This window comes from Anomaloglossus baeobatrachus, chromosome 4 (genome assembly GCF_048569485.1).
Source record: "Anomaloglossus baeobatrachus isolate aAnoBae1 chromosome 4, aAnoBae1.hap1, whole genome shotgun sequence".
Lineage (NCBI taxonomy): Eukaryota > Metazoa > Chordata > Amphibia > Anura > Aromobatidae > Anomaloglossus > Anomaloglossus baeobatrachus.
The window spans coordinates 455,489,777-455,501,431 of NC_134356.1; the positions used below are offsets into that span (position 1 = coordinate 455,489,777).

General features: G+C 50.1%; 1 protein-coding gene across 1 annotated transcript in view; it reads right to left on the reverse strand.

The window, feature by feature from the left end:
• Positions 1–11,357, reverse strand: part of LOC142302506 (ornithine decarboxylase antizyme 2-like) — a 47,861-nt gene extending 36,504 nt beyond the window's left edge. The window contains 1 exon segment of the mRNA XM_075343585.1: positions 11,302–11,357. Within this exon segment, the coding sequence (XP_075199700.1) occupies positions 11,302–11,357 (56 nt within the window).
• Between the last annotated feature and the right edge of the window lie 298 nt (positions 11,358–11,655).

The following is an 11,655-nucleotide window of genomic DNA, read 5'->3' on the forward strand; positions in this document are numbered from 1 at the left end:
GCTCAAAAACCTATGCAACGGATGCGGCGAAAAAAACGGATCCGTTGCATAAATTTTTCCATGCGGCCCATCTGTTTTTTGACGGATGCGGCTTGATACAGAGCATGCGCAGTGCAAAAAACTGCATCTGGCCGCGGTTTTTGCCGCAGGAAGCCGCATCTGGCGTCCATAGGCTTGCATTGTAAAACGCGACGGATCTGGCGCGATGCGTTTTTTCGCCGCACAAAAAAAACGTGCCAGGCAACGTTCCATACGGCCACCACATGGGCTAAATATGCCGCATCCAGCAAAAAAACGGACGCAACGCAAGACCATGCGGCACAATACGGCGCTAATGCAAGTCTATGCGGAAAAAACGGTTGCGTTTTTTTCTGCAAAGCGCCGTATTGTGCCGCTCAGCAAAAAACGGAGGTGTGAAAGCAGCTTTAGGGTATGTGCGCACGTTGCTTTTTACCTGCTTTTTTGCTGCTTTTTCTTCTGCGCTGTTTAATGCCAAAATGGATGTGTTCTTCTATTCAAGCAAAGTCTATGGGAATTTGGGTTTCTTGTTCACACTATGTTGTTCAAAATGCTGCCTTTTTGTGGCGGAACTTTGGTCAAAAACTCAGCTTTTCAAAGAAGCAACATGTCAATTGTTTTTGCCATTTGGGTTTTGCACTGCAAAGCTGAGTTTTTGACCAAAGTTCTGCAACAAAAAGGCTGCATTTTGAACAACATAGTGTGAACAAGAAACCCAAATTCCCATAGACTTTGCTTGAATAGAAGAACACATCCATTTTGGCATTAAACAGCGCAGAAGAAAAAGCAGCAAAAAAGCAGGTAAAAAGCAGGTAAAAAGCAACGTGCGCACATACCCTTAGCCAATTCCTTAAATACATATATACACACACACACACACACACACACACACACACACAGTTTTCTCTGCCGCATTCACTCATTCTAGTCGGCAGCTTTCTGTGTGCACTGTGCATGGGCAAAAAGCTGTCAATCAGTGGTGGCCACAGAGGAATACAGAGCTTATGAATACGGAGAACTTTTATGGCAAGAGGCTTACTAACAGTTTTATCAAAACTACAGCAAGCAGCCCAGCAAGAGCAATCACTGGTATCTGGGTCATCAGGTTTTTGACAATCTGAGAACAATATAATTTAGAGACAGATTGCCTTTAACCCCTTCAGCCCCAAGCCTATTTTGACCCTAAAGACCAGGCCATTTTTTGCAATTCTGACCAGTGTCACTTTATGAGGTTATAACTCTGGAACGCTTCAGCGGATCCCGGTGATTCTGAGATTGTTTTTTCGTGACATATTGGGCTTCATGTTAGTGGTAAATTTAGGCCGATATTTTTTGCATTTCTTTGTGAAAAAAACGGAAATTTCGCGAAAATTTTGAAAATTTTGTAATTTTCAAACTTTGAATTTTTATGCTCTAAAACCAACGAGACATATGACACAAAATAATTCATAAATAACATTTCCCACATGTCTATTTTACATCAGAACAATTTTGGGAAAAAAAAAAAAAATTTAAGGAAGTTATAGGGGTTCAAAGTTTATGAGCAATTTCTCATTTTTACAACAAAATTTACAAAGCCACTTTTTTTAGGGACCACATCACATTTGAAGCAATTTTGAAAGGTCTACATGACACAGAACACCCAAAAGTGACACCATTCCAAAAACGGCACCCCTCAGGCTACTCAAAACCACATTCAAGAAGGTTGTTAACCCTTCAGGTGCTTCACAGTAACTAAAGCAATGTGGAAGGAAAAAATGAACATTTTACTTTTTGCAACAAAAATGTTAATTTAGCCTCAAATATTGCATATTCACAAGGGTAGAAGGATTAAATGAACCCCCAAAATTTGTTGGGCAATTTCTACTGAACACGCAGATACCTCATATGTGGCGAAAAACCACTGTTTGGGCGCACGGCAGGACTCGGAAGGGAAGGAGCGCCATTTGACTTTTTTTAACAGAAAATTAGCTGGAATCGTTAGCCGCACCATGTTGCGTTTGGAGAGCCCCTGAGGTGCCGAAACAGTGGAGCTCCCCCACATGTGACCCCATTTTGGAAACTAGACCCCTCATGGAATTTATCTAGATGTTTATTGAGCACTTTGAGCCTCTGGGGGCTTCACAAAAGTTAATAGAGTTGAGCCGTGAAAATAAAAAAAAAAACTTTTTTACCACAAAATTGTTACTTCAACCAGGTAGCTTTTTTTTTCACAAGGGTATCAGGAAAAATTGCACCATAAAATGTATTGTGCAATTTCTCCTGAGTACGCAGATACCTCATATGTGGTGGAACTCAAATGTTTGGGCGTACAGCAGGGCTCGGAAGGCAAGAAGCGTCATTTGACGTTTCAAACGCAAAATTGTCTGGGATAATTAGCGTATTCCATGCTGTTTGGAGACCCCCTGAGGTGCCGAAACAGTGGAGCTGCCCCACATGTGACCCCATTTTGGAAACTAGACCCCCATGGCATAGAAAAAAAAAAACCAGCGGAAGATGGGGGGGGGAGGGGGCGGCAGATGGGGCGGCAGCAGATGGGGGGGCAGCGGCATCTAAAGGGAGCATCTGTGATTGTGAGACGGCGGCTGGGATAGGGTGGGGGCGGATGGGAGAGGGCGCAGTGGATGCAGGAGCGGCAGAGGATGGGGGGAGGGAGCGGGTTGGGAGGGATGGGTGGGAAGGGGATAGTTACCCTACAGGATGGATTTAGGCCGCTGGATCACAGGAGATGAAGGAGGCAGCAGATCGGGGAGGGTGAGAGGTGGGGGAGGGAGCGCAGCGCAGATATCGGAGGAGACAGGTGAGCAGAGCACAGATCACGGAGGAGACAGGTGAGCAGAGCACAGATCACGGAGGAGACAGGTGAGCAGAGCACAGATCACGGGGGTGAGAGGTGAGGGAGAGCGGACAGCAGATCACTGGGGTGACAGGTGAGGGAGCACAGATCACGGGGGTGAGAGGTGAGGGAGAGCGGACAGCAGATCACTGGGGTGACAGGTGAGGGAGCACAGATCACGGGGTGACAGGTGAGGAAGCACAGATCACGGGGGTGAGAGGTGGAGGGAGAGTGGACAGCAGATCACGGCGGTGACCAGGGCTGTGGAGTCGGTAAGCCAAACCTTCGACTCCGACTCCTCAAATTCTCTTGCTCCGGCTCCGGCTCCGACTCCGGCTCCGGCTCCGACTCCGGCTCCGGCTCCGACTCCGGCTCCTACATATATTGCTTATAGTTAGGTGAAAAATTTATTGTAGTACATGAATATGTGTATGTGAACATCAGACATTTAATAATTTTTATGATACAATTATCAAGATATTTGGATAGAACATAAAATATATTTATTGGAATACAACTTTAGAACACAAAAAACTGTAATAAATTGTAAATATGTAATACACTATGTAATATACAGTAGATTACATATATATCTTGTGTGTATATACACTGTATACATATATATATATATATATATATATATAACATATTTACAATTTATTAGTTTTTTGTGTTCTAAAGTTGTATTCCAATAAATATTTTATGTTCTATCCAAATATCTTGATTATTGTATCATAAAAACAATTAAATGTCTGATGTTCACATTGTACTACAATAAATTTTTCACTTAAATATAAGCATTATACTAAATGTTATTATTTAGTAAAATATTCAGCACATTCTGCATTGCACTCCTGTCCCCAATTTATTATATATTTTAGGAGTCGGAGTCGGTGCATTTTATACCGACTCCGACTCCACCAAAATGAGCTCCGACTCCGACTCCACGACTCCGACTCCACAGCCCTGGCGGTGACAGGGGAGGGAGCGCACATCACGGCGGTGACAGGGGAGGGAGCGCACATCACGGCGGTGACAGGGGAGGGAGCGCACATCACGGCGGTGACAGGGGAGGGAGCGCACATCACGGCGGTGACAGGGGAGGGAGCGCACATCACGGCGGTGACAGGGGAGGGAGCGCACATCACGGCGGTGACAGGGGAGGGAGCGCACATCACGGCGGTGACAGGGGAGGGGGCGGGTAGCTGACCACGGGGGTGAGAGGTGGGGGGAGCGAGCAGCACATCACGGAGGTGGGGGGAGCGAGCAGCACATCACGGAGGTGGGGGGGAGCGAGCAGCACATCACGGAGGGGAGGGGGCGAGCAGCACATCACGGAGGGGAGGGGGCGAGCAGCACATCACGGAGGGGAGGGGGCGAGCAGCACATCACGGAGGGGAGGGGGCGAGCAGCACATCACGGAGGGGAGGGGGCGAGCAGCACATCACGGAGGGGAGGGGGCGAGCAGCACATCACGGAGGGGAGGGGGCGAGCAGCACATCACGGAGGGGAGGGGGCGAGCAGCACATCACGGAGGGGAGGGGGGCGAGCAGCACATCACGGAGGGGAGGGGGCGAGCAGCACATCACGGAGGGGAGGGGGCGAGCAGCACATCACGGAGGGGAGGGGGGCGAGCAGCACATCACGGAGGGGAGGGGGCGAGCAGCACATCACGGAGGGGAGGGGGCGAGCAGCACATCACGGAGGGGAGGGGAGGGGGCGAGCAGCACATCACGGAGGGGAGGGGAGGGGGCGAGCAGCACATCACGGAGGGGAGGGGAGGGGGCGAGCAGCACATCACGGAGGGGAGGGGAGGGGGCGAGCAGCACATCACGGAGGGGAGGGGAGGGGGCGAGCAGCACATCACGGAGGGGAGGGGGCGAGCAGCACATCACGGAGGAGAGGGGAGGGGAGGGGGCGAACAGCACATCACGGAGGGGAGGGGAGGGGAGGGGGCGAACAGCACATCACGGAGGGGAGGGGGCGAACAGCACATCACGGAGGGGAGGGGGCGAACAGCACATCACGGAGGGGAGGGGGCGAACAGCACATCACGGAGGGGAGGGGGCGAACAGCACATCACGGAGGGGAGGGGGCGAGCAGCACATCACGGAGGGGAGGGGGCGAGCAGCACATCACGGAGGGGAGGGGGCGAGCAGCACATCACGGAGGGGAGGGGAGGGGGCGAGCAGCACATCACGGAGGGGAGGGGAGGGGAGGGGGCGAGCAGCACATCACGGAGGGGAGGGGAGGGGGCGAGCAGCACATCACGGAGGGGAGGGGAGGGGGCGAGCAGCACATCACGGAGGAGAGGGGAGGGGGTGAGCAGCACATCACGGAGGGGAGGGGGCGAGCAGCACATCACGGAGGGGAGGGGGCGAGCAGCACATCACGGAGGGGAGGGGGCGAGCAGCACATCACGGAGGGGAGGGGGCGAGCAGCACATCACGGAGGGGAGGGGGCGAGCAGCACATCACGGAGGGGAGGGGGCGAGCAGCACATCACGGAGGGGAGGGGGCGAGCAGCACATCACGGAGGGGAGGGGAGGGGGCGAGCAGCACATCACGGAGGGGAGGGGAGGGGGCGAGCAGCACATCACGGAGGGGAGGGGGCGAGCAGCACATCACGGAGGGGAGGGGGCGAGCAGCACATCACGGAGGGGAGGGGAGGGGGCGAGCAGCACATCACGGAGGGGAGGGGGCGAGCAGCACATCACGGAGGGGAGGGGGCGAGCAGCACATCACGGAGGGGAGGGGAGGGGGCGAGCAGCACATCACGGAGGGGAGGGGGCGAGCAGCACATCACGGAGGGGAGGGGGCGAGCAGCACATCACGGAGGAGAGGGGAGGGGGTGAGCAGCACATCACGGAGGGGAGGGGGCGAGCAGCACATCACGGAGGAGAGGGGAGGGGGTGAGCAGCACATCACGGAGGGGAGGGGGCGAGCAGCACATCACGGAGGGGAGGGGGCGAGCAGCACATCACGGAGGGGAGGGGAGGGGGCGAGCAGCACACAACGGAGGGGAGGGGAGGTGGCGAACAGCACATCAAGGAGGGGAGGGGGCGGGCACCGATCACGAGGGGGAGGGGCCGGGCAGCAGATCGGAGGGAGCGGTGGCACTGACAGATGGAGGAGGACAAGGTGCACGATCCCTGTCCTCCTCCATCTGTCACAGTGCCACCGCTCCCTCCGATCTGCTGCACGGAGGTGAGGGGCCGGGCAGCAGATTGGGGGGAGCGGTGGCGGCAGCGGATCGGGAGGTGTGGGGGTGAGGGCAGGAGATCGGGGAGACAGGTGGCAGATCGCGGAGGGCAGCGGCGGCGGATCGGGACGCTTTTCGTACAGTGCAATGGCAGCGCGGCAACTTCCGGGTCCCATGCTCCGGTCCATAACAGCATGGGACCGGAGCTTGTCGCCCTGCCATTGCACTGTGTACATACACTCACTGTGCTCAGCGTGCTGCAGGGACAAGTGAAGCTGATGGGGGCGGTCACCGGCAACAGCTCCACTGTGATTGGAGAAATCGGTCACAAGGCCGATCTCTCCAATCAGAGCATTGGAGCTGGGGGAGGGTGATCCAGTGAGGTCACACAGCTCCAGCCAATGGCCAGTGCTACAGCTGCACTGGCCAGGGCTGGATTTCAATGTTTCAGTCATTTTAAATGGCTGGAACATTACAGTGGCTGTGATTGGTTGAGCGGCGTTTGTCAGCCAATCACAGCCTCCGTAGGTCAGGGGAGGAGGCACCACCCCTCCTAAGGTCAGGAACAGGTCCCCTCCTCCCCGAATCTGCGTTTTTTGTTAACATATTGCAGTCACCGGAGGCTCCGGTGCCGCGATTCCGCCATGACGGAAAGATCCGTCCTTGGTCGTTAAGGCCCAGGGCACAAGGACGGATCTTTCCGTCCATGGTCGTGAAGGGGTTAACAGACGTTTGTGCTCCTTTTTTGCTTTTGTCCTCCACTTGGGTCATAGTCATTAGGATCTCTAGGATTTACATTGCACCTTATGATACAGAGGATACTGATGTCATTTGTTTTCGGCATTGCTTTGTCACAAATCTCACTGGTCCTATATCATTTTTACTTCTATTTTTGCATTATGCATAGAATGAATAATAGGCAAGTTTGCCACACGATCAGCCATTTTTGAGCACTTTTCAGAAAGGTCTCTAAATGTGTGCACACGGAGGTTTTTTTCATGTAAACTGAAAATAAAAAAATTGAAAGAACAGTCATGTGATCAGTGATTTTTTGACGAAGCAACACTATCCAGCTAATTAAAGAAACATACGGAAGGATCTGTGTCAGAAACTATATACAGCTCCGTGTTTTCAAGGTCTGAACTCCAGCACGAAAGTGATATCGGAACATGAAGTGTCAAGTTCACAATCTAAAAATGCCATCCAGGGTACTCTTACATAACTTCCCTGTCATTAGGTCAGGGGGATAAAAGGACATCAGGACATCTGACAATCCCTGCAGAGGCCACAGAAGAGCGGCTTATTACCGAACATTCACTGTCTAATCCACACATGGAATTAGCAATTCATCAATGTGAAGCGCATCTGTCACCTTCCAATGGTAATATGTTCTCATGGGTCCTGAGGAGGATAGTTTCCCCCAATCTGGGGGGGGTTTGCCCATTATTTCACTGGGTTTCCAGTAGAGTGGATGACCAGGGGACGAAAACAATATAGGAGACCGCACAACACCAGCTCTGTGTGCCCTTCATTAACGCAATCTGGGGGATCCCCACCAGTCGAAATGCAATGGCAAGGCCTACTGATAGCCCATAATTGTAGGATGTCTTGGTGCTAGATAACACTAGAAATCTTCAGAGGTCTTGGACTGTCCATGATTGAGCAGGGCAGCACTGTTTTAGGCCCCCTTCACACGTCCGTGAAAAAACACGCACGTGTGTTACATCCGTTTTTGTGTCCGTTTTTATGGTCCGTGTGGCATCTGTGTGAACTGCGTATGCTAGCCGTGTGTGCGTATGGAATGGCCGTGTGTGCACGTGAAACTTAACTGATGTGTGTGTGTGTGTGTGTGTGTTGTCCGTGTGAAATGTCCGTGTGTGATGTAAAATGTCGTTGATACATGCCGGCTGACAGCAGACAGTCGCGCGCTGAGAATGAACTTGGGTGAACTTCACCCGACTTCATCCTCATACCACGGCTCTGTCTGTGCCGCGTCCTGATTAGCGGTCACCCGTGACGGACTCACCGGTGACCGCTAATCCCCTGAGTGACTGAATGGAGTACCCCTCTCATACTCACCGTTCCCCGATCTCCGGCGCTGCACGGCTGTTCTCTAAACTCCGGCGGCTTTCCTCTTTTGAAAAAGCCGGCCGCTCATTAAACAATCTCGTATTCCCTACTTTCCCCGCCCACCGCCAAATATGATTGGTTGCAGTGAGACACGGCCACACGCTGAGTGACAGCTGTCTAACTGCAACCAATCACAGCCGCCGGACTTTACAATTGACCCTTGGGGCCCAAATCTAAAAAGAGACTGCAGCCCTGCTTGCTTCAGAGTGGAAAACCGCAGCATTAGGGTAAGTTCACACAGTGCGTTTTTCGCGGAGGTTTTGCGCGTTTTTCGGGTGCGTTTTTGGCCTCAAAACTGCATGACTTTGCTTCCCCAGCAAAGTCTATGAATTTTCATTTTTGCTGTCCGCACACACTTTTTTTTTAAGCTGCGTTTTGGAGCTTAAAAAAAAAAAAAAAAAATGGACATGTCAATTCTTTCCTGCGTTTTTCTGCCTCTTCCCCCCAATCAATGCATTGGAAAAACGCAGAAAAATGCAAAGATCAAAAACGCAGCCAAAAACGCATCAAATCGCGGTAAAAAACGCATGCATTTTTTGCCCCTTTTTTTGCCGAGGGTGCGTTTAGCGGCCAAAAACGCAGCGTCAAAAAAACGCGTGTGCACATAGCCTTGCTTTGTAGCCTCGAATGGGTCTGTGCTCCCGTTCCCTGCACAATGGGTTGGAAAGTATCTATGCAAGGAATGGCAGAATCAGGCCTGTGCTCCATTTATTCTCACGATCAAGAGGGGTCCCAGAGGTCCTGATGATAATGTGCTATCATTCATCCCTCTCAATGATTTCTTTGAGAAAATGCCGGCTGACATGTCGACCAACATCTTATCTCTGGGAAAACAATATGACCAGGAGTCTGAAATCAGACATGCCCCAACTTAGGGTACCTTCACACTTTAGCGATGCAGCAGCGATCTGACCTGGTCAGGATCGCTGCTGCATCGCTACATGGTCGATGGTGAGCTGTCAAACAGGCAGATCTCACCAGCGACCAGTGACCAGCCCCCAGCCAGCAGCGACATGCAAGCGACGCTGTGCTTGCACGGAGCCGGCGTCTGGAAGCTGCGGACACTGGTAACTAAGGTAAACATCGGGTATGGTTACCCGATGTTTACCTTCGTTACCAGCTCACACCGCTTAACTTAGCGTGTGCAGGGAGCAGGAGCCGGCACTGGCAGCGTGAGAGCTGCGGAGGCTGGTAACGAAGGTAAATATCGGGTAACCGGTTATTAATTAACCCATAAATGACAATCCAAATGGACACGTCTTTTTTTGAAAAAATTATATATAAATCTTTATTATCAAAATTGATTTTTGTGAGGGCACACAGTATGGATAGACAGTGTTATTAAAAACATGTGTAAACCACCATATTAAAAACCAACAGGGCAGTGTGGTCAGTAAGTTACTTACTGACCACACTGCCCTGTTGGTTTTTAATATGGTGGTTTACACATGTTTTTAATAACACTGTCTATCCATACTGTGTGCCCTCACAAAAATCAATTTTGATAATAAAGATTTATATATAATTTTTTCAAAAAAAGACGTGTCCATTTGGATTGTCATTTATGGGTTAATTAATAACCAATGATCATTTGTAGGCTTCAATGTAAATTTTGGGATCATGGTTCAGAGATATTAAAATTCATGATATTATGGATCTTATTCAATTAATGGTGGTTTTTTTTAAATATCGGGTAACCACCTTGGTTACCCAATGTTTACCTTGGTTACAGCTTACCGCAGGCTGTCAGACGCCGGCTCCTGCTCCCTTCACCTTCAGGATTGTTGCTCTCTCGCTGTCACACACAGCGATGTGTGCTTATCAGCGGGAGAGCAACAATAAAAAAAACGAACCAGGGCTGTGTGTAACGAGCAGCGATCTCACAGCAGGGGCCAGATCGCTGCTCAGTGTCACACACAGCGAGATCGCTAATGAGGTCACAAAAAACGTGACTCGGTAGCGATCTCGCTGTGTGTGAAGTACCCCTTACACTTCCCCTGACAATCAGTCGGCCAATGCTCCCATAAACATTAGACTGTTGGCGAAACCCATCAATATCAGCAGTTCGGTTGACATTAGTTCAATGGCTATGGGAGCCTTCAGAATGGTCTGTTGATCACACGGAAAATGGATGGACTCCACCAACATTCATGTGTATGTGTGCATAAAAACCAATGTATGTAACAAAGAAAAAGGTATACCAAAAAGGGATCACAGCACCAAGAATAAATAGAAAAAGACTTTATTACATCATAAATACATTAATCACATATTACCACACTTGGGAGTGAGGCACACAGGAGAACAAAATTAAAAACACTTAAAAAGCCGATGGCATAATCAACCAACCCGCCAGGACCAATATAATAAAATTACAATATGAGATGAAAATTGTGATAGAAAAACTCTCTTATGGACAAAATTAATGTCCAGTCATACACCCAATATGCCAATAAACAGTGTTTAATAAAGAAGGCAGTAAGCCACGTGGTTTAAGGACCAGTAGCTGAATTCAAGCTGGTACTTAATGTTAAAGGAACAAAGTTATATTCCAATTTGTCTATGATTACATGTATAACACAAATTGTAGTCAAACACTAGATATAATTACACAACGTGTGAGCCAATAGCAAAAGTTGGAATTTGCACTTTAACAGTAGACAGACAGAAGGTATATATGTCCACGATCACAGGTAAACCACAATTGGATAGATCAAAAGAGTCACGCTCAGTCATGCCCCCAAGACTGTGCACTATAAGCCAGTAAAAGATGGTAACGGTGAACAACCTAGGGAAATATCACATAAGCAAGATCCTGGACCCTTAGGTGGATACACGACAGCCCTGACCCTAAATGGTAAGGGTATTATAAGCCTAATAAGGCAGGCTGGTAATGGGAAGCTGCCTACAGCATGTGAATCACAGTCCCGTACTTACTACCAAGGGTGTCTGACACCCATGTGGGCAAGGGTGATGAGGAGAGTGAGGGAGTTCCTGGCGTGGTGACCCCACGCGTATCGCCACCTATAGTCGTGGCTTCCTCAGGGGAAAGAAGAGTGAAGGCAGTGCACCAGCCTCCTGTGTAACACATATAAAGGACAGAAATCATCACTCACCCGTGCTGCAGCTGAGGAACGGTGTACATTTGCACCGCTCCGATGGCGGCCGCCATCTTGGTTTGGTCACATGACGTAACTCACTACCCATCATTCGCTACTGCGCATGCGTTAGCCAAAAATATATTAAGCACTTGTCAAAGTGCAGAGAAGCAAAGCGCATAGCGTTATCCATATGGCGGTACAGTATAATACATGAGCGGCGTTATAAAGTGCTACTGAGTAAACTATTTTATGAATCACCATCCAACCTTCGCTACTGCGCATGCGCTAAATAAAAGTATATTAAGCACTTATCAAAGTGCAAGAGGACTCGGCGCATAATGTTGTTCACATGGCGTTTTAGTACATATG